General features: G+C 43.3%; 1 protein-coding gene across 1 annotated transcript in view; it reads left to right on the top strand.

The window, feature by feature from the left end:
• The first annotated feature begins 2,767 nt into the window (after positions 1-2,767).
• The window catches only part of LOC115576591 (neuronal membrane glycoprotein M6-b-like), a 30,032-nt gene continuing 8,387 nt past the window's right edge, over positions 2,768-24,412 (top strand). The window contains exons 1-4 of the mRNA XM_030409120.1: positions 2,768-2,963; positions 21,316-21,502; positions 22,657-22,816; positions 23,339-23,507. Of these exons, the coding sequence (XP_030264980.1) occupies positions 2,894-2,963; positions 21,316-21,502; positions 22,657-22,816; positions 23,339-23,507 (586 nt within the window). The 5' untranslated portion in view covers positions 2,768-2,893. The remainder of the gene's footprint in view (positions 2,964-21,315; positions 21,503-22,656; positions 22,817-23,338; positions 23,508-24,412) is intronic.

The raw sequence follows: 24,412 nt of genomic DNA, 5'->3' as shown, positions 1-24,412 counted from the left end.
CCGGATAAAACATAATATGGTTGTACGTTCACATCTGGCTCCTGCATTCAGCGTGTTTGCAGTAACGTTTCATAGACGCAGACTCTAAAGCATTCATTTATGCAGCGGATCGTGTTTCCTCGTGGCTCAATATCAGAGAGCCATTCAAGTGTCATGAAGTCGGGGTGTTGATGGGAGACCCTCTTTGATTCTCCGGCATATGGTGCAGTACGGGTGTGAATTTCAGCCCTCGGGGGGTAAACGGGCGCACTTAATGTCATATATGTCATGTTAGCTGCACTGGAGGAAAACATTGGCGTCTGGTGGGGTCACCTCTGTCTGCAGTGTGTGTGTGTGTGTGTGTGTGTGTGAAGGGAGGGGGGATTCCTGGACTGCTGTGTGGGCTGAGCTTTGTCTGAAACGGGGACACGTGGGCCCGAATTAAAACCTTATTTAAGAGGATTCAGGACAGATGGCGTCCCATTGTTTGAGGATGTGTTTATTATTAGAAAATGGGGTGAACGGTGGAAACAGCACCCCCTCCCTCCTCCTCACCCTCTCCCTCATCTCCAATAAACACACCACACCCACCTCCATGTCTCAGGGATTCGAGGTCTCACCTTGCTTTGTTCCCTCATTGGATTTAGACACATTGCACTCGGGCCAATCGGCGCCCTCAGTGGCAAACAAAGAGTTTCCCCCTCTTAAATGAAGCCAGGCACGTGGCTGTTTAGCAGGTAAGGAGCTGCGATTGGCCGAATCGCGCCAACCAAATTTAAGTGAAGCTGTTTTTTCCACACGCATGTTGAAGCAGCGATGTTTGAAAGCAGCCTCCTCCTCCTCCGTGTGTGTGTTTGCCTTCTTTACTCCGATGGGGATATCAACCTGACAGCAGTGGAAATGAGCGTTCTTGCTGCAACATGCAAACATCTTAATCAAACACAACCCCATTTGTCCGCTGAGTGCTGATTGGAGGCTTAAAAATATCTTAAAGCGTTGAATTATTAACTACGGCGGGGTGTTGATTGTCTCGGCCTCTGACTCAAACGTGCAAGGGCCATTTTGATTTAAGAGAGAAAACCACAAATGGTTCGTTTCCTGGACTTTTATCTTCCACGCTCACTTCAGATCTTCTTCTTTTTTCGCGTATTTCCGTCCCTTCCTTCCCTCCCTGACTCTCAGCTCACCAGATGGAGAGGGGGCGGTGAGTGTGTGGTTGTGTGTGTGTGTGTGTGTGTGTGTGTGTGTGTGTAATCATGCATGCATGGTTACCCATGAGTTTGCATATTTACATCTCTTGCACATTTTGTCCTTATAGCTTCCTCTGCTTCACGGAGATCAAAAAAAGAAAAGACCAGCAGGGACAGAGGGAAACCACTGGTGCAACAAAATGACATTTAGGGAGTGAATAAAGACAATAAGTGGCGAACAGACCCCCGTAAAGACAATCATGTATCATCAGGAGATATTTTAGAAGCATATCAGACCATGAGGATGATTATCTCCACAGTCGAGAGCAGGTTTGGGTGTCAATAAGCGTTTTCTGGCAACATTTTGGGGCAATCTGACACCTCCGCATCCTTTTTCATATACAAAAGCGAGACAGTGTCAAGTTTGGACAAGACAATCAGTGTTTCCCATGATGCATTCCTTCCTCTACATGTTCAACATGTGCAGATGTGTTGAAATTAAGAGTTTGTGTTTGGAAAGAGACAGATTTTGGGAACTATTATTCAGATTTTTGGCTTTAGTGTTGCACAGTTACAAAAAATGGCACTGTTTCAGCAGCAGATATTGATATTTTCAGCTCGAGCTTTACAAAATGTCATGACGTGTTACCATTATGGGAACTAATGCCAAAAATGTCACTAATTTGGAGGCAATTTCTTTCAACTTTGAGCTTCAATGTAAGAAAATAGCATGAACGGTTCCTATTTTGGGAACTAATATCCAGATTTTTCGCTTCAGTATTATAAAATGACACTGTTTGGAAGGCAAATATTAAGGTTTTAGCTTGATTTTTTTAAATGACATTAGCTATTATATTACAGAAGCATTTTTTAAATTCATTTTAAGCTTCAGTGTTAGAAAATAGTATGAAATGTTACTATTTTGGGAACTAATATCCAGATTTTAAGCTTCATCATAACCAAATGGCATTAAAAGGATGATATAATCTACTATTTTGGAACCAGATATTCATATTTTAAGCTTAAGTATTACAAAATGGCAAGAAATGTCACTGTTTTGTAAGCAAGTATATAAAGTTCAGGCTTCAGCTTTAGAAAAGGGTGTGGATGTTACAATTTTGGGAACTAATATCCAGATTATTTATCTTCGGCTTTGCAAATTAGAATGAAAAAACATTTTGTAACCAAATATTAGTCATTTTTATTTTACGAGTTACAATTTTAGATGCAACTATTGGGATTTGTATCTTCAACATTAGAACATAGCATGAAATGTTACTATTTAGGGAACTAATATACAGATTTTCTTCTCAAGCACCACAAACTGGAATGAAATTAAACAATTTTGCAACCGTTTTTAGCATAAGCGTTACAAAATGGTATGAATCATTACTATGTTGGGGTCATGATGCATATTACAGCATCATGTTCTCCACAGTCAGTGGGTTAAGGGGCCAAAAAGCGTTTTCTGGCATCATGGGCTAAATAAACCCAGTCTGACGTTGCCTTTGCATTTTGTTACTATACATAAAGATACAGTGCTGTGAGCTTTAACAGTGAGGAGGAGAGAGAGAGAGAGGGAGGGAGGGATGGAGGGAGGGTGTGTACGAGGGAGGGAGAGAGAGAGCGAGAGAGAGAGAGAGCATCAAGTCACCAGGAGAGGCTCCAGCGTCCACAGACTGTGAGGTACAAGTGCCACAAGGAGACTATATTCCGCTAAAATAATGGATGGAACAAAGCCGGCCATGGAGTCCAACGCGGAGGAGACTCAGGAAGAGGGGCAGGAGAGCAAAGGTACGTCCGACCAGCCGCTGACAGCCGCGCGTCTCTGCGTGTTTTCCCCCCTCCTCGTTTGGAGACGCGCTGCGCCAGCCTCGGTGGTTTAACCTACTTGCAATGGCTCCTCGTCTGTGCGCGACACAATAGCGGTGCTTTTTTTCCCTCCTCCCTATGTGGCCTCTCACCTATTTGAGGGCGATTTAGGGGGAAGAAAAAATAAAGCAATAACGATCTTTTTGCTGCAGATGACAGAGATTAAAGCACCAATCTCTCTCCCCTCCGAGCGTAATTTGACGTTTTCTCTGTGTCGCGCCTTCAGAGGGATTTGGAGGCTGATGGAGGGGAAGAAGAAGAAGAAGAAGAAGAAGAAAAGAGGGGTGGGCGGGTTTGGGTGATGTGTTGTGGGGACGTGCACGGTCTGGGTTTTATGGTGCATACATTAATGCCAATTAGCTTTCTGTCTTTTTTTTATTGCACCGCCGCGCCAGCATGAGCTGATCCGAGCCTTAATGAGCGGCTGATAAGAAAGCGGCGCGCTCTCTCCGTGTGTGTGTGTGTGTGTGTGTGTGCACGGCTGCATTGTTCAGGCTCAGGTGTGGAGCCGCAGCCGCTCCGATTATTATCGCCGGTGTCTGATCCGGCAGGAGCGCGATTAGTCGACGCAGCTGCAACATATGAAGCCTGTGTGTATCTTTTATGTGATGCTGCAGGCGGCAAAAGACGCGGTCGGAGGCGCCCTCGGATGCGCAGATGGATGCATGTGTCCATCGGCTGCAATGCACGTTCACGGGCGTACATATTCAAATCTGGTGTCCTCTTTAAACACAGTGTCTGTGTGCATGTGGAGGAAATTAAGATTCATGTGCACACCGGAGATCAGCCAGGGACTGAGTGGATTGTTTCTGTTGCAAACTGTTGCTCTCTTTCTCTGTGTGTGTTGGAATATTGTAGGTGTGTCTCTGTGCAGGATGTTGGATGTGACCGATTTGTTTTCATCGAGGCTCGGTTGTAAAATCACATCCTTCAGGTTGGAGACAGGCAGCAGCAGCAGCAGAGCCCGTCTTCCCTGTAGACCCGTCTGAATATGACTGCACACACAGATCACACACATTTCTGTCATCATGAATTAAAGGTGAAAAAGTGAATGGATTTTTTTAATGACAAATCAATGCAGAGTGAGTAGGAGAGGATCTGGCCTGATGTCTCTTTGCCCTGTTGGCTGTTGGAGAGCAGTAGAGTTGAAACCAAGTGAGAGTGGTTCGGCCTGGAGGGGCTTCACACACTCACCTCGCAGCAGAATCCACCGTTGCCCCTGATGTATCCCTCCTTCTCCTCCTGCACTTTACTGTGCTGATGTGTTGAAATGAAGAGCTTGTGTTCAAAAAAGAGACATTTTGCGAAGTGCCTTGTTGCTTCAGTGTTACATAACAGCAGAGGATGTCTTTACTTTTGAAGCAGCTATCTGAATGATCAAGCTTTGACATTGTGAAATGGCAGGAAATGTTACTATTATTAGAACTAATATTCAAATTTTTTATTTTTAGCAATACGAAATAGCATGAAATGTCACATTTTTGTTACAAAACAGCAAAAAGGTTACAATTTTGGGACCTAATATCCAGGTTTTTGGCTTGAGGATAAAAAATGGCAGGAAATGTTAACATTTTGGGAACTAATATTCGATTTTTAGCTTTAGCTTTACAAAATAACACGAAATGTCACAATTTTCCTGGCAGCTATTTAGATTTTTAGCTTCAACGTTACAAACTTGATACAGTTTCACCATATCGTGAATGAATGTCCAGACTTTAGCATACCAGAAAATCGCAAGAAATGTTTCTGTTTAGGGAACTAATATTCAGACTAATCACGAAAATGAATATTTTGGGAGCAATTATTTCATTTTTTTGTGTCAATGTTGCAAAACAGCATAAAATGTTACTGTTCTGGGTACTTACATCCAGATTTTTAGCTTTAGTATTAGACGGTGGCATGAAATATGTCTATTGTGGGAACTAATAACCAGATTTTTAACTTCAGTATCACAGAATTACGGTCTCAAGTTAAGGTTCTGGACAATATATATTTTATGACTTCAAAATCTCAGCGCCAACACACTTATAGTGACATTAGTTTTAGTTCCTTCGGCACTTCTTGGGCCCAGCAACAGCGATATTGCTGGCTCATAGTCTGTGACGTAAGGCGCAGAAGAGTGGGTGTCCCTCAACAGTGATGTTTTAAAAAGACATTACATCATCCTCTCCTGAGGCACGCTGCTACGCACAGGCCGGTGTCCAATGAGAGCCTCCATCGTGCAACTCCAGTTGTTGGAGTGGGCGCGTGTGTTTGAAGACCCTCCGGATAATTGAGCAGGAGGGGCGGCCATATTTACAGTTAGCAATTAACCCTCTGAATTTGTTAATCACAATTTTATGTGGAAGCATATAAATCATTGCGGTGCGTTCACCCAGATCCACCTCTGCAGCCCGGACTGTTGTGCTCCAGGTGTGATGTTGCGCAACCGAATCCACCCACATCAGACGACCAAAATAGACGGGATTGGAGGATGGCCTATTTGTTGGTGTAATCATTTGTGTGTGCCTTTGACATCTGGAATGTTACCATAAGCTTATAGCATCCGTTAAGAAGCTGAAGATTTACAGTGGGGGGCATGAAGGCGAGCGCTGTCATGTAAGGAGCTTGTGTTGGTGTGTGTGCCAGCGTTGCCTCTACTGCTGCACACCAACACACTTCTGATTCAGGAAGCTGATGCGGAAGTTTTGAGATAAATGGTCATAACTCCCAGATGCACCATGTTTGTAACAGTTTTTAAAAAATGAGCGAACAGAGAATCATCTTGTACTTCCTGCAACATCTGAACCTTTCATCTGATAGGTCCAGGTCAAGGGTCAGACAGAGACCGAGTATCCAAAGGTCAAACAACCAAGCCAAATATGATGTCATGTTCACTTCAGTTGATTATATTTGAAACAAACCTGTGACCAGAGCTCTACAGTGGATAATTCAAAGCAGTTGTACAACCTAATGATGCTAATCTACATGCTAAGGCTTGTGTTTTAGATCCAGACTGATAAATGTTCTGTTCACACATATCAACTATTATTAGGGTTTAGCATTTGTGTTGGCCAAAAAGTCGCAAGAATAAGAAAACCACTGTCTTCATCACACAAGTTCACAACTTCTCCACCAAAAAGCTCTGACAGGTTCACTTTTCAACTATTTATTATCTCGCTCTGTGTACATCATAGCCACAATTCTTTATTAATTAAATAAAAGCCATCGTCATGATCTTATGTGTCACTGAACCAGAAACTAAAGAACAAAATGGGATGATGGGTAGATGGGATGATATTGATACGCAAAGATTATTGGTTCAAGACTGTGCAAGCTAATGTCTTATTTTCTTTTACATGAAGAAAACACGATTGGATTTTTCTGTAGTTTTTGGCAGATATTGTAACTAAAATTAGCAATAGAATGTAAAAAATAAGTTTATGTGTTGTGTTGCATGGATAGCTACTGAAGTTAGCATGCTAACCAGCTAGCAAAGCCCCTGCACTATTGCGGTGTAAACACACAATCCGGACCTCTAGCTGCACGCTAACCAAGCTACAGTTAGCAATTTCTCTGGCGAAATGCTGCATCGGTTTGTTTTTTTTTTCACCTTTAAATAGCTGCACAGCATGACCATGAATGTGAAGAAACGGGACGTGAGCCCTTAAAATGATGCATTAGCTGCGTTCCCAGTTGCGCTGTGAGGAGGATGTTGATTATCCGTGACTACATTAGCTACCTTAATTATGGTAAACGGTGTATGTTCTTAATTGCATCGCTTTCATATCACTTTGCTCTGTCTCTGTCTGACATTGAGCTGAGAGTAATTACAAACTGTAAAATGAGCACAACACAGGCAGGGTTGATAATCCGTAGGATGGGTGGTGGTGGTGGTGGTGGTGGTGGAGAGGTTTGTGGGTATGGATTGATCTTTTTGCTTGATTGCGTCCTATAATCTCTAATCTGTATGTCTGCAGAGGTGCACTGTGCTCAGGACTCAGATAACGAGACACCGGCCGCGCTCTCTGAGGCACAATTACATCTGATTTCATTAATGTGAAAGTTTGATTAGAGAAACAACCTTTACCTTTAATGTGGCTCCCTAAAGCGGCTTTGAGGGTTTGAAAGTGGCCCTGAGAGCATTTCAAGTTCCTCTCGCCGCGTCCGTCCGTCCTCCGCTTTGTTGTAAACGATTGGCCTGTTCACACACACCTTCCTTTCTCTCCCGTGTGTGTGTGTGTGTGCGCGTGCCCGCGCTTACATAACACGTCGCTGGCTCGCCGCCGTTGGTTATGATGTTCAGATCAGAACCGTAAGAGATTACATCATCGTCTGGAGGGGCGCAGGTTTTGTTGAATTTTCTGCATGGAAGGGCAGAGCTGCAGCCTCTGGAGCACAAAGAGAGCTCCTCGCAATCTGTCTTTCAAGTTTGTTTTCTCCCCAGTAAAAACCCGTGATGTTTGACCCGAGCGGAGAGCAGGGATGTTAAGATTCTGTGCTGGAGATGTTTTCAGGCGTATTTTTAAGAAATTGGAGCTTGAACTCGAGTGGAGGTGATCAATGTTTAAACGTTGTTTTGGGAAATACGCCTATTTGCTCTCGCCAGGAAGTAGATGATAAGATCAGCAGCAGTTGCCAGGCAACCGGCAGTTACCGTTCCCGGCCAAGAAATAGCGAATTATCGTTCTTACACTTCAGTTTTTGTACGGATCAAACAGAGAAGAGTGAGCTGTAAGGGAGCTTTAGAGGTGCTGGTTGGTGGATTCAGGTCCTTTGGGGCGGAGCCAGGCTAGCTCTCTCCACCTGTTTTCCAGTCTTTATCAATGCTAAGCTAAGCTAATTGCGTCACAATTAACAAACAGGCATGAGAGTGGTGTCAATCCTCTCATCTAAATCTCACTGAGAAAAAGAAAAAAGCATGTTTTAGTGTTTCAAATGTATCACCTTCTAGCTCCCATTTTTAATCACTATACGAAAAGTAGCGTGAACACGTCAGATTGCGTTGCTTTATATCTGATTATCTCAGTGAACCTAAAGAAACCTAAAGTCGCAACATAAAGAAATCTAAAGTTTCATCCTATCTGTGGCTCGCGGAAACATATGTTCACAGGGATCACAGGTCTAAACGGTTGGGAATCAACAGATTAACTGTAAATTTAGAGCAAAAATGGCAAAGCTATTGGTATTAAAATGTGAGTATGTGCTGGTTCTCTATGACTATGACTGTTGTCGGACAAATAAGCAAAATGAAGATGTCACCTGGGTGTTTTCACTATTTCCTGACATTTCTAATTGAACACAAACAGCAAAATCCGCTGACTGAAGCTCGAAACTCACCAGACCAAAACCTCCAGTGAGTGACGACGATGTGGACATGAGGAGGAGAGTGAGCAGATTTTAACTTCATGGCCACAACAGTGAAAAAAAAACATTCAGCACCACAGTCCAGCTGAGTCCAGGTTGAGCCCTTAAATCTAAAGGCCAACCTGGTGTTTGATGACGGGGCGGCGGCGGAGGAGCCGGACTGTTCCTCCCCGCCGGTGCTGACATTTAGTTTGTGTTGCTGATAAATATTGGACAGCTTCCCTCAGCCGTCTCCTCGACCTCACGGTAGATCAAGCATGTTGCATTAAACATATTAATCCTTCACGGATCATTGTGGCTGTACTGTAAATATTAGAAGGTGGCCAGTGCTCTTTTTTGAATGAACTTGTTGCCCACGTTCAGTGTATTATGCCTTGTAATCCACTTTAGAGGCCGAAGCAAATCACTGCCGCCACACACATAAATCCTAAGAAGCTTCTCTTATCTTTAAGCTACTGGTCATTCAAGTACAAGTAAGGCTGTGTTAGTAAACTCTTCTTTCTAAATACCAAATATTTTCACTTTAAGACACAAATCAAGCAAAAAAGTCTCAACATTTTAAGTTTGCTAACATTAGCTAACAGCCACCGTATCTAAAGTTAGCGTTTCAGCTCTGGACGATGCTTTTTAAACCACCTTACTTTTTACTTTTTATCCATGCTAACAAGCATCATTCGCTGTATACTTAACAACTTGAAAATGTTGCAACAAGATCCAAGTTTGGGATTTGCAAACATGTTATTTACACCCTTTTTTAAACAGGAATCTTCACTGTAGCAGCTTAGCTAAAAATGTTAGCATCTCAGGGCTTCTGGAGACTTGGATTACGCTGTACAAACTGTCAAAGAGCCATTTTATGTTATTTGTCTTTTTTTTTTAAAAAAGTCCCCCATTTACTTCAGTTGTTTCAGAGAATGCTGCTACACTTTTTAAAGCTCTAGAAATGTTTTATGGACTCCAAAACCATTGATAATGACTGAATACTTCATTTTTGGAAGAACGTTGCCTTTAAATCATTAACATGTTCAACAAACTGAAGTATAAGACGCCAAATTTTTACATTCGTCACCGTTTGCCAAACACAAATGCCAAGCTCTGTCCAGGACAAATGCATTTTACCATCCGTAGGAAAACTGACTATAATAGTAGCTGATTTGGACACATTCTCTCGCACACACCCACATACACTCGAATGCGTAGACTCGCTGTTACTGGCATCCATCTCCTACTTGACTTTGTTACACATAACCACCCCTCACTCTGGCTGAATCTCTCCCTCTCTCTAGCTTCATCTCTTCATGGCAGGTTTTTTTCAGTGAAGATATCAAGAAAACAAAAAAAACGCTCCCACACACAGTAGAATAAAGGATTTATAAGCTATAAAACAAGTTGGAGCTGCACAGAGGAAACAATTGAATTTTTACCACAAATCTTGGCTTTTCAAGTGTGCTCTTTCTTTTTTCCTGCAGATTCTGATGACTTTCAGATGCCTTATTATAACAATTATAATAATAATAATTCTAGCTGTTGCGGCCACATGTTTGATCTTTAACAAACAAAAGAAAAATCAGGAATGATATGCAGCGTAGTCTCCAGGTCAAAGGAGTTTGCGTGCGAGGGATCGGAACCAAAAGGAACACGCGCTCGTCTTTAAACATTTATTACACTCATGATTCTGTCTTCGCTAAACAAACTGCCACAATCCACTTTTTGCCGGCCTCGCCCTCCTCTCCATCTTCTCCTTTGTCCTCCCAGTCTTGTACCGACTCTCCTCCTTATCTTTCGTTCCCACACACACACACACACTCACGCACACGCACCCTTCGCCTATTCTCCTCTCGCCCCGGAGGTGTGTGAGGTTGCGGGAGCATGTGAAAGCCGTCACACAGGGAGAAGCTCATGTGTTCCTCATTTGAAGCCATTTGCCCAAAGCATGCTGTCAGCCTCCATCTGGATATGTGTGTGTGTGTGTGTGTGTGTGTGTGTGTGTGTGTGTGTGTGTGTGTGTGTGTGTCATGGTCGGGTTGTGTGTGCTTGTGTATGTTTACGTGTCAGTGACCAGGAGTGGTTTAAGGGGAATGTCTGTGTCGCTGCTTCGCTTGCACTGAAGGATGAAGCTCTATTTATGCAGAAGTGTGGGTGAGACCGTGTGGTACGCCGTTGTGTTCACATCCAGCCCTCTCCGTCCCCACGCTGCGGCCACATTTATATTTAAATTTGCTTTCTCCGCCCGTGTGTTCCACAGAACAAACACTTTTTCAGCACAAATGTGTCTCGTTGCCATTTTTTTTTTTGCACGGACGCTGACGGAGTTGCGGAAAAACCCTTTAAAAAGTGCTTTTGAAAAAGCAACTGCTTATTTATTGTATATAAAGAAAGGATGTTATTTGAGGAAAAGCGTCTGCAGTATCTGTCTGGGTCCAGATCCGGACCGCAGTCAACCTATTTTTGACCTCGGGTCAAGTGGAGAGAGATGGCAGATTAACATGGGAGATGCATTTGGGTAATTTGCTGCTAAGGGGGATCACACTCTCCCCGTACCCCTTAAACTGCTGCTAACTTACATTAGCCACAATGTCTAAACATTAGCAACTTGAAGCAAGGCCAAGATAGGACTCCCATCCCCCATCAAACCGCTTGCTTGCTAACTTCATTTAACATTAGCCACATAATGTAAATTGTGCTAACATTAGCTAACAGCCACCATAAAAAATTAGTTTGCATTCGCCACCTTAATCTACTGGTTAAGGCAAAAAAAGACATTTAAAGACATCGCCTCAGGCTTTGAGAATCTGAAGACAATAATCTGAGTGCATCGCCCTCCCAACACTGCTATGTTTGAACCGCGGTCTGCAGCCGGTATATGAATAGCAGCAAGTGGCAGGTTGGCGCAGCATGCCTTGTTCCTGAGAGATGCCAACCTCCTCTGGCCTTCCTCCATCACCCACTGATGCCCAATCTGCTCCTCTCATCCACGGCCCATAAAAACGACTGATTCCGATTAGCACTCGTCATCGTTAGCCGCGGCTGACATCGATAAATGACTGGGCCCGTTTGATGAGTAGGTCACTCTGTGTCTCACTTTCAGGCTGGGGTCTGATTGGCCCTGCTGTAACACTATTAATTAGATCATTTCTGGTGATGTAAGCTTTGTTTTTTTGGTTTGCGGAGGTCACTTAAATAAATATTTCAACTTAATAGCGCAAGAAAAGTGTTACGTTATATATATTTATACATATATCACAAAACTCTAGGCGTTAATTCCTTAATATTTAATGAATAATCATTAAAAATAATGTGAAGTCAGCCTCCACAGTAAGTGTTTCTGTGTTACAGTAAATGTGCTGCAGTGGCTCTTATCTGTTGGTCCCTTGTGCCAACCACACACACACACACACACACACACACACACACACACACACACACAGTGTTCACGAGCCCCTGAGGCTACTGGAAAGTGAATCTCCATAATCACATCGGGGGGAGGAGGGTGGAGTGGAGGCGCAGGGGGCCAGGGGAGGGCCACCGACTTCTTTGACATCTCAGGCAAAGTGACATTAGCCAAGTTGGTTGCGTAACTGCAGAGCCATTCAGTTCAATGGCAGAGCACTTCTGGCCAGGGGGGCCGTTTTACATTTTGGTGGAACAAGAGCCAAACTAATAGCGTTCACTCCGCTCCACTGAGTCACCATACGGCAGCTCAGGACAGGTGATCCTGCTTCTGAATCGCGGAAGATTAGAAACGAGAGAGAGCTGATAAGAGACTTTTCACACTGTGTCGGTGGACTATCTGCCATCTCTGTTTAGGTGAAGTCCGTGCGATCTGCAGTCAGGCGGGTTTAAATAAACCTGTTTGATACTCTGCTGTTAATTGGTCTCTCCTCATTATACAAAATAGCTCCGAAGGACACAAATACAGCTTTCTTGCATCATATTGTGTGATATTAAACTCCAAATAATGAGGCTGCCTGAAGATAAGCCAGCTGTTCCTAAACTTTCTTGAGCACCGCAGTTCGTGTCGGCTATGGATACTAATTTCCACCAAATAAAGACAAAAATGAAAAATGCTATTGGAAGTTGACATTATTCTGACTCATCATTTAAAGATGAGTCAACGCCAGAATCTTTAAGGTTTTCTAAACCTGTCAAACATTAGCTACCTTCATAACATTACCTGAAATTAGCCACCATGTCTTTGTTATCAATCGCTTACATTGGCTTCCATGTCTTGCCATCATTTGCCAACAAAATACACCTTATCTAAACTTTGCTAATATTGAATGACATTGGCTTCCATATCTTGCTAACATTAGCTATATAAACCACAATTAACTTTGTTAACATTAGCTAACATAACTAACGTTGGCTACTATATCTTGCTAATATTAGCAACATAAACCACCATATAAAAACTAATATTGAATGACATTGGCTTCCATATCTTGCTAACATTAGCCATCAATATACACCTTATCTGAACTTTGCTAATATTAAATGACACTGGCTATTATATCTTGCTCACATTAGCAACTAAAGCCACCATATAAAACTTTAACATTAGCTAATGTAGCTAATGCTGGCTTCCATATCTTGCTAACATTAGCCATCAATATACACCTTAGCTAAACTTTGCTAATATTAAATGACACTGGCTATTATATCTTGCTAACATTAGCAACATAAGCCACCATATAAAACTTTGTTGTTGTTTTTTTGGCCTTTTATGGCTTTATTGACAGTACAACTGAAGATATGACAGGAAACAGGGAGAGAGAGAGAGAGAGAGAGAGGGGGAGTGACACGCAGCAAAGGGACCCGGGCCGGGAGTCAAACCCGGGTCCGCTACAGAGCCTCAGCACATGGGATGCCCACACTACCAACTGAGCTAAACGGCGCCCAATATAAAACTTTGTTAACATTAGCTAACGTTGGCTACCATATCTTGCTAATATTAGCCAACAATTGACACCTTATCTGAACCTTGCTGATATAAAATGACACCGGCTACTATATCTTGCTAATAATAGCAACATAAGCCACCATATAAAAAACTTTGTTAACATGAGCTAACGTAGCTAATGTTGGCTACTATATCTTGCTAACGTTTGTCAACTTTTGCCGCAATATCTAGTTACCTTTTTTTACACACAGCTAAACAAACATGCAAAGAAAAACTACACCAACATGTTTTATCCTGGTAAGAAAGAAATCTTCATCAGTTAGTCTTGGTGGTGCAACGAGAGCAACTAGATTATACATTAAAGACACGTCACTACTTCATCATGTGAAAACAGAAATCTCTGTTCAGTCAAGTCTCATCATTGCCTCTTGCTCTCTGCTGCAAATCTCCCGTATGTGTTGTTGATCCATGGCAGAGAACATCAGGTCAGTAGAGGAAGTGTGTCACACTGCACTCCATCTCACCGGCAGCATCCGAGAGACAAAAAACATGCAAAAGGACCTTAAGTCACCCGGGGGAACAGAGGAATATTTGATGTTCAAGAGAATGTGTGAGCTTGATGCAGCTGCATGTAGGCTGCCTTTCCTCTGGTGGGCTTGAATATAAATTAATTCCTGTGTTTTGCAATAATTACCTGCTTGGTTCAGACGCAAACGTGCAAACAAGCCCATTGTTATTTGCACCACATGAACAGTCTGTGTGTGTAGAGAGTCTCGTGTGTTCCCCATCTGTGTATGCATTTCCTTTTCTTTTTTTTTACAGTTAACTTAGGTGGGTGTGTTTCGCTGTGAGTCTTGGGAATTGAGTCCCTCACCCAGCTGTTACAGTTTAGCCCCAGAGTGGCTACAGGAAAAAGAGAGAGAGGAATGGAGGGCACAACATCCAGCAGATCAGCGGGATAAAAAGTATTGATCACCCAGCAGAGCACCAGAGAACAGGATTTAAAAGAGTTGTGCAGTCCATCATGCTCAATTACGTCTGGACCGATGCTGACCTCGTGGCATTCATGATGCTGTATATAGCCAGACAGGGTTTCACACAAACAGAAGATTAGGGTCAGTTATGTGCCATGGGATATTAAAAAAAAATAAAACAGGGAAGAAGGCGGCTGGCATCATCCTCTGACCTGGCACAGAACGTATTGTGTCCCTCTTGATCAATGCCCCAAACAAGCCGATTACTGAGAATGTTTGATAATGTGTCGGTTAAGAGGTATTAAACAAAACAAAATGTGTATCCCGAAAGTATTTCCAGATGAGCCAGACATGTTTGGAAGGCAAAACGAAGGGGGGTGAAATCATTAACTGATATAAGATTTGTCAGACGAGTCAATTTTCAAGCAAAAAAAAGCATAATTTCCATTGTTAAAGTTGTCAGTATCAAGTTTCTAGGCCTTGTTTGTTTGTTGTTCCAAGAGTAAAGACTGACGTGAGGTAACATACGAAAAATCAAGTTACGTAGTAGTTTTAACACCTTCCTTAAGTTGTTTGTTCACATACAACTAACAGACATCTTTTACAAGCTTTTTACACATGACCACGAAGCTGTTTTCATACCTTGTGTATTTTGTCTTCCACATTTCGTTTGTAACTACAGTGGCTGTGTATCGGGCTCTGAACGCTGCCAAAATGCATTTGACCTTCACTCGGTCCTGCACCTGAACGCATCACGTGTGGGCGCTGATGGAGGACTGCAGCTGCTGCTGTCAGTTCGCTGTCGGTCAGAAAAAAACGAGCAAACTTGAGACATCAATTAACCAATGAATGAGAACCTGACCATCGAGTTTGTGATTTGTTAGATGCTATGAGGGATTGTTGGAAACATCTTGAGTCTGCTCCCTTCAGGTTCAGATAGTCTGACAACACTGCGGCTGTTTCCTTTCCCTGTTCCTCATTGTTGCGTTGGTGTCGCTTGGTTCCCAGATTTAAGCAATTACGTTGGTGTCACAACTGATAGAACAATGAGAAAAACAAGTCAAAAACAACTTGTAATAAAACATAATTATCGTCAAAAGGAAATACAGCTTTGTTTTTGACTTCGTGACGGCTTTTGATGTTCTGTCACGATTTTCAAAGGTTTCATAAAAGCTCGGAGCGAGTGGAGCGACGGAAATCTCCCCGAGCTGAAGTTATGAGTTTGTGTGAGTGTTGTTGTGGCTCAAGTTTGCTGCCGTCAAACAGATGGGACTTCCTTTTCATCTGAACCAGAGGAGACACACACGTCCACCCTCCTCCCTCCATCTCTTTCTCCTTCACTTTCCCACAATCTTCTCTTTCTCGATTCAGCTGCAGTTCTATTTAAGGGGGCTTTACTGACAGGGGACACATTTAAAACCATTGTGAAATAAAATTAACAACAGAAAAGTACAAAAGAACAAACTTAGAATAAAATCTCTCTCTCTCTCTCTCTCTCTCTCTCCGAGGTCGCCCTCAGCTCTTGTGGGAATCTACCCATAATGCACTGTGAGGAAATTGCCCCATAATGAATACAGCACTTCTAAATTGGAATACAGCCGCAGGCAGGGAGCAGACCGGCCGCTGAAATATTCACAAAGCTTTATTAACGCTGTTATTCTTGGCAGATGTACTGTGCGTACGAAACAGTTGGCCATAATCATGCTCTGCCATTGGTTTGTGGAGTTTATGGCAAATTATTAGCTCCCAGGACAGTCGATGTAATCGTCCGTCCCCATTTTATCTCAGTTTAGTCAAGGAAATCGATAGTTTCAGAGAAAAACAGCATATAAATTCAGGCATTATCATCGAGAGATGACGGATGAAAGCTGCTACTAAAAGAGAATACAGTCGCTCTGAGTGCCCAGTTTATATTCACCTCACTTATTTTACAATGCTTGCTGTACTTGATTCTTAAAGCTACATTGTAAGCACTGAAGTTCGCAAGACGACATGTAATTAAGGGATTATTTATGGCAAACCCTCGTCACTTCATGTCGTGGGTGTCAGGTGATTGACAGGAAGCGGAGCGTAATCACAAAGGATGTCAGCGGGCGTGACGAGTTCTGTCTCCAGCCGTGACGACTCTGTGTCACGTCGTCATCCAATCGAGGATACTGTCCAATTAGAAGCTTGGAATATGGAGGTGATAGAAATAGGACAAATCCAAATGGAGGTTTTGCATTGACAGAAACTACTACTTAACACAGACAACCTGTTAAAATGATGAGTAGATATGAGATGGTGGACAAAAAGACACATCGGACAGCTTCCAACAAATCATTAACTTCCTGCAGTTTTGTGTAATGCAACGGCATAATCACTTTTTAAACTGTAGAGTATAAAGATTTTATCCTAAAAAAAGTGTTTAGGTGATTGAAACCTAAACTTAAAGCTCCGGCAGTATCATCAAGGTTTTTTTTCACCGTATCCTAAATCAATGTTTTGGTCTCACAGCTCGCCATTTGACTTTTTTTCAGTTTCCTTTCACGGCAAAAGACACGTCACTCTGAAGATGGTGGAGACCAAAAACAAAGCAAAAAAAAGAGGTTGTTCTCAGCTAGAGAATTTGGATCAACCTAATTTTCACGACATGTTCAGCAGCAAATGGCAGGCCGAATAATGTGGCGAGAAGTTGGTGAACAAACTGGAGCATTAAGCAGCCAAAGAGGCAGATATTTCCCTTAAACGCTGGTGGAGACCAAAAATTGAGCAAAGGAGAGTTTGCTTTGTACTTACACACATCAGGTGGACACAAACATGACTCTAAATGATAATAATGTTGATCTGTATCTTCTAGATGTGTAAATTAGCAAATGGTGATGACATTTCAGGGTTGTTCATAGGTTTTATGTCTCAATGAAAACTATGAATAACTGGATCTACTGTAGAAACAAATGTTTGAAACCTTCACTGTTCATCACTTTATCAAGAACAGAATGAATTCATAATTACACTGGGGATGGAATAATCTGGGTTTAGGATCAGAGGGCTTAATCTGAAGGTTGCTGAGAGGTAGCAAATCTTTACTTTCCTGTCTGAAATCCAACATGGATGTATTTGTTGCGTATCAACATCATCAGGTTCTCGTGCGTTCATTCAGATCCTTTCACATAAAATCTCTCTGCACGTTATTATCTCTCATTCATCACACGATCATACAATAAAATATCTGTTTGACCCACTTCTTGAAGCCTTAACCAGCAGAATATGGATCTGAGATACTGATCATCACAATCACTTCCTGTTCTGTGTTTGTCATTTTTTGGTTCAGATTCCAGATCCCTGCCACCGTTTAGCGCCAAATCTTTAGGTCTTGATTCAGGTTACATCACTCTACATCAGTCTATGAATGTGTGTGTGTGTGTGTGTGTGTGTGTGTGTGTGTGTGTGTGTGTGTGGCGGCGGCGAAGGACTACGCTACCGCTGAACTGGGTCGTGGGTAACGCGTTTCTATGGCAACTGCTATTTGCCGGCCCTGGGGCCAAGAGCTGCCTTTCGCTTGCACTTTCTCTCTCTCTGTTCTTTTTCTCTGTTCTTCCTCGCTCGCTCTGCGTCTTTCTTCACCTCCTTCTCCTCTTCCCTTTGTTCCTCGGCCCGCTTCCCATCGATCTCCCGCTCGGTCTTCCTCTCCGTTCACCTTTGCTTTCCCTTTTCCCTCCCTCGCTCTCTCGCTCCTTCTCAGTTTCCTCCACCGTCTTCCTCTCTCATCCCTCCTTTTTTTGTCTTTGTTAGTGTAAAAAACAAAAGGAGGATGAATCTATTATCATTATCTTGCTTTGCTGTCACCGTCAGCTGCATATTGAAATCCAAATTTAAGCGTTGGGGCATTTTTTTCTTTGGCCGCCTTTGGAAGCAGAACAAGCTTCGACAGCGGGGGATGTTAATCCTTAATTGCAGCTCTTGTCCGTCAAATGATTTGCTGTTCCGTCGCTCGACTAAATTAACAGAAACATTTCTGAATCATTTGTTCTATAATATTGGCGGGCTGAGGTTTCCCAGCGCCTTCACAGACAGCCTACCGCTACCTGATGCATCGTCCTCGGCCTGAGATTTGCCGAGATGATATATGACACAGCGTCGTCGCAGGAGCGTAACATATTATCGAAGCGATTAACTCCAGCTGGCTCTCTGTAAGCACGACGTGGACATGCAGTCATATTTCAAAGAGGGGGACCGGAGGTAGCGAGATGCAGCGAGGTATAAAACGAGAGCGATGGCCCCGGCCCTCGGCGTGTCACCTAAATTCTCCTCTAATGAATAGTCCATTGATTTCCATTAGGGGCCGGCTGGAGCTGACCACTCCGGCCTTTCTGTTTCCCATTAGCGCACTTTAAAAAACCGAGGCTGACAAACAGTCGTAGCCACGGGCGGGACCAGACGAGGGGCGCCCCCCGCTCCGGTGTTTAAAAGAAAAACCCGTGAAATGAACCGTGAAGCTGCGCGCAGGCCGGGGAGGAGATAGAGTTAACAGCGGAAATGATATTAGGCTTAAACACCAGTCTTCTTAAAAACAACCGGGCGAATCTCCGCTTTGAAAAGGAGGTTTAGTCGAAGTCCACGAGCGGCTAGATAACGTCACCTGGAAACTCTTGATTTGCATATAAAGAAGGAGGATAATCACGTCTCCCTGGCAGGTTTTATTCTCCTCCCTGAATAGAAATAGACAGGCGGACTAACTCACTAAATTACCTGTTGAGATTGACCTTTTATAGCCGGGTGGAGTGTCGGTGCAGAGCAGCTTTTTAAACATCACTGTATCGACCACCGAGTCCATCGCAGCCCTCCTCCTCGCCCCCCGGAGGCCCGGCCTGTTTCTCAGCTCGGGATTTTAGAACCATCCAGCCTTATCAGCTCCACCTCTCCATCAGCCCCGCTTCCTTCATTAACATTAATAGGATTTGGATCTATTATGCAACGGGCCTCCGCTCAGTTACGCAACGCGGAGTCTTCAGCAGGAGTAGCACTCCTCAGAGCGGAGCGGTTGCATCTTAGATTTATGGCTTGAGTTTTTTTTTATTCACTCAGACATGAAGAGGAAGGGTTTTTCCATTATGACTCCCCACGGCGAGGTCAGAAACAAATCGGGGCACCAGAAGCGAACAGAATAATACAGTTCTTTCTCTGTTGTGACCGTTGACTGTAAAAAGAAATGGAGTGAGCTTCAGGGTCTGAAAGAAAAGTGAAGCTAGTTGCCGCCTTCTGTCTAACTGGTTTCAAAAGGAGTGCGACTGAATGTGAGCTTATTAGAAAATGACTCTACTTCTATCTTTATTTATTGCCTCAGTTAACAGTTTTCTAATGAGGGTATGGTCTCAATCACTATTTCTTCAATAGAGTGTGATGTGTAAAATCAGGTTGTGGTAGAAAAGTCGCCCCAGTGTGTCCTCAGATCTTATCAGGATATCCTCCCCTGCTCCACCCTCTTCTCCAAAAAATGGTCACTTCTGGCTCGAACAAACCAAGATGGTGACAGCCACGATAAATCAAAATCACAAAGGTCAACTTCATGGCAGTGCTCCAGGAGAAGTCGGTGGGGGATCACCAAACTCAGGAGGATTCATCGCCTCAAAACTGTGAATGTCTCGACTATTATTCATGGAAATCCTTTTAATAGTTGATGAGAAGGTTCATTCTGGACCAAAGCGGTGAGCCAACAGACTTCTCCCAGGAGTCCTGCTATCAATGGTTCTGTCTATGCCTCAGCGTTGCGGAAATGAATCAGCTCTTTTAAAAACTCGTCAATTAAAAAAATCCCATCCACGAGCTTCTATCCGAGTGCTCGATCGAAACAAGAGCGGAAGTAGAGTAACGGCTTTGACAGATGTGTGTTACGGTCAAACGTGCATTCGAGGCTTTTTACAAATAGAAATGTTTAGATTCAACAAACTTCTGAAAAATGAAATATTGATGCCTTCAGATTTGCCAATTGGAGCACGTTGTCATGGCAACAGCAAAGTGGCACACGCGCGCACTCACATACAAGACAGTTCATTTTGCCTTTTTTCTCTTTCAGAGTAACTTCCTGCTTTGCCGGAGGAGCTATTTTTAAAGCGGGTGTTATATAAGATGCGACTCTTGTGCTCAATACAATGTGTTATTTTCCCTCCTTTTCATCCTCTCGACTGTGATGGGAGCAGAACCCGGTACCTGCATCCCGACGTAGCTCGCGATCCACTCGGGAGGCTTCACGCGGCGCCGCGGTTAATGGAAAACAAATTTACTAATTTATCAGCATTAACGCGTAGAATCCGCTCGGGCGTGAGGGTTAATTCTTCCACCGCTCGTCATCATTGTCGAGTTGTGAAAGACGAGAACGGAGATGAAAATGTGCACACACACATTTGTGATTTGCATTGTGTTTAAAAACGCTCTGAAAGCGAGAATAAATGAAGCAAAAACATCTCACTTTCATCTGCAGGGGGAAAAAACAGTATCTCCAGTGTTTTAGAAGGTTCAGTCCAAATCAAAACTGTCCCTCCTCTGATGCCCTAGAAAATAAATGGCTAGTCATTTATTTAAAAATCATTTATTCAGGATTCGATCATGAGTTATTCATGCGTTCTGGTCAAAAGACACACACACAAAAAAAAGCTTCTGAGACGTTACTTTAAAGACGAAAAGGGAGACGGAGTCGTTTTTTGGAGCAGGATGAGAACATGTAGCGCAGTTTCCATGTAATATTCAGCGCTCCCAGCTGAGCTCTAAGTGAACGCACACTAACTGTGAACGACGCTAAGATTAGCAGCACAACAGGCCTGAATGTCGTTCTCCACTTGTCGGAGTGAACGTCCACGCAGGTTTTCTGCACAGAAACTAGGAAACAGCAGCGGACCAGAAGCGTTGCAGCGAGTGTCATCATCAGAGGCGCCTGAGCTGCGTTATGAGGTGTCATTTTGCCGCAGTCTGCTCTGATTTCGCTTCATCTTGGTTTGCAGTTTGTTCTCGCAGAGCGCTGGTTGTCTTTGTATCAGCGGGTTAACCCTCCTCCTCTCGCTGTCTCCCCCTTTTGCAGGATGCTTCGAGTGCTGCATCAAGTGTCTGGGCGGAGTGCCCTACGCCTCGCTGGTGGCCACCATCCTCTGCTTCTCAGGCGTGGCGCTGTTCTGCGGCTGCGGCCACGTGGCGCTGACCGGCACCCTGACCATGCTGGAGAACCACTTCTCCAGGGTCACCACCGACCACGCCACCCTCGCCATGGTGTAAGTTGCTGCCATTGCACTATTCTTTAAGCAATACAGCACTAAAAAACATGATGGAGAGTGAAAGGAGCCCAATGTCCTCACAATTTGTAGGCAAAGATGAATCATTGATGAGCTCCCGGCACCATTAATAGTTTGAGTAGAAAGCTCAGAAACAGCAGTGAGTATACTACCGCTGCAGTTATTAAATCTGTCGAGGAGAGCCGCCTACATTGTCTGCCATAATTCAGAATACCCTAAAACTATAAAATGTCTCCCAACTCAAGTGAGCGAGCATTTACAGAGTAAAGCGATAGAGGAGGAGGCGTTTACAACATTTCATCCGTCAAAGAGATTCCCCAAAGCAAAATTTTTGGTCTGAATGATTCATACTGTCATAGGGAGGATTGATTCCCAATGAAAAACTATTAAAGATACCCTGAAAAAAGATTTCTAAATGTAAATTTCAAAGCTTTACAATGTGCGATCGTCATTAAGCGCAGCAGCCTGTGGTTAGCAAACTGATAAAGTCCGCTAACATTAGCTATCAGAAGCTACGAGTTACGTCTCAGTAAATTCAGCCAACATTACAAATAAAATACTTGTATTTTGACTAAAGTTTGCTAACTTTAGCTGGCATAAAATACAGGTAATATGTATTTAAAGCTAGCTAACATTAGCCACCATAAGTTACTCATATCCCTCTAAAGTTTGCTAACATCAGCCATCACAAGCTATTGGTCATATCTATAAAGTTAGCCAATATAAGCCTGAATTACCAGTCATATTTTGGCTAAAGTTGGCTAACATTAGCCATCAGAAGCTACTAGTTATGTCTCAGTAAATTAAACCAACATTACGTATAACATACTTGTTGTAGTTTGACTAAAGTTTGCCAACATTAGCTGGCATAAGATACAGGTAATATGTATTTAAAGCTAGCTAACATTAGCCACCATCAGTTACTGGTCATATCTCAAAAGATAGCCAATATTACCCATCTTATTTTGGCTAAGTTAGCTAACGTTAGCCATGATAAGTTTCTGGTCATATATAAAAAGTTAGCCAACATTACACAATAGTTTTACTACTGCAACGACTCCACTGACGTTTCTGAGCATCACTCATTTTTTGTATTTTACACTGTCCTTTCTTTCCTGCGTGTGTGCGTTCAGAATCCAGATCTTTCAGTACATCATCTACGGCATCGCCTCCTTCTTCTTCGTCTACGCCATCATCCTGCTGGCCGAGGGCTTTTACACCACCAGCGCCATCAAGAAGGAGCTGCAGAGCGACTTCAAGACCACCGTCTGTGGACGCTGCATCACCGCCTTCGTACGTCCACACACACACACACACACAGCTGCCGCAAATCATCACACCCACTGACCCAGTTACACTCCGAAGTAAAGCCTCTAAATGAGATTTTAATCACCTTGATGTGTATTTTATAATGTTCTTGCTTTAATTTGTTTAAAGGCACAGAAAATTAAGTCGTGTTGTTTCACAGGCCGGGACGAGGGTCATCATGAAAGTGTTGCAGGGGCTGAATAACACACACACACACACACACACACATCCGCTACACATTCAACAACTACAAACAGATGCATAAGAAAGAAAGACACACACACAAACACTCGAGCCCTTGAGGGAAACTCTGGCACACTTTGTCCTTTCTAGCCTGATTATTCTAATTGCTGCAGATGTCCGGTAACATTAGCTTGAACGCAGACTCTGCGTGTGAATGTGTGTGTGGTGGCGGGTCGAGGTCGTTGAGGAATAATATTAACCTATTTTCCTTAATTCAACTCAAAACGTCTCTCTCTTTTCTTTCCTCACTCCTACTTTCTTCAGTTCATGTTCCTGACCTACATCCTCTTCCTGGCCTTCCTCGCCATCTTCGGCTTCACGGCGATACCCGTGTTCCTCTTCTTTAACATGTGGACTACCTGCGCCGCCATGAGGTCTCCCGACGCCAACATCACCTCTCCCGACTCCATCTGCGTGGACGTCAGGCAGTACGGTGAGTCGCCTGTGCTCGAGACATCGAGGCCAGCGTGTCCTTACTACTTTCACTCCTGCTCTGCTTCTGCACACCTGATCTAATTAAGGGTGACACACTTTCATTATGGTCTAATTGGATCAGGTGTGCAGGAGCAGGACTTGTAGGACAGGTGGGCCTTGAAAACTGGGTTTATGAAACCAGAGATTCACGGCAAAAAATAACTTTGTGAGGTTGAATTTTGTCTTTATCTTCAAAATTAAAGTGGTTGCGACCTTACGCTAGCAACAAGAAAGAGTATATTCAATAAAAGCATCAACAAAGCAACTGCCAAAACATAACACAAGAGCCAAAACCGCACATTCATGCACAACATGTTGCGTATCCCCCAGATATTTTGATCTGCAGCTGAAGTAAAAAGGATCTGACTGCACGCTGTGTTAAATGTCTTCCGAGTTTAAGAGAAGTTCCCCTGATCAAGGCGAGTGTGCTCAAACACGCCGACTAGCCTCGCCGATAAAAGCTTTTTACTATGCACATAAAAAAGAACAGCTTGGTGCCTCTCACTGTTTTCACGATGTAGCCCGGGCTTTACCTGCAGGAGAGGAAAATGTGGAGAGAGGCCTACTGCAGCCATCATCAGGCATCATAACTCACCGGTTATATCTCTCTCTACAGTTTGCCAGCCATAAGCTACTGGTCATAACTCTTTAAAGTAAAGGGATCTATTAAATGTAAATTTCAAGGTGGTACAATGTGAGAGCATAACATTAACACACATACAGGAAGTTAGCATACTCATATCTCTCTAAAGGTAGCCACCTTTAGCTATCAGAAGCTACTGGTTACAGGCTTTCTCTCTATAGTTAGCTAACAATAGCTACACCATAACTGCTGGCCATATTGCTAAAGTTAGCTAATATTGA

Source organism: Sparus aurata, chromosome 24 (genome assembly GCF_900880675.1).
Source record: "Sparus aurata chromosome 24, fSpaAur1.1, whole genome shotgun sequence".
In the NCBI taxonomy this organism is placed as follows: Eukaryota; Metazoa; Chordata; class Actinopteri; order Spariformes; family Sparidae; genus Sparus; species Sparus aurata.
The sequence above is the reverse complement of the archived record's forward strand: the minus strand, read 5'-3'. Positions and strand labels throughout refer to the sequence as shown.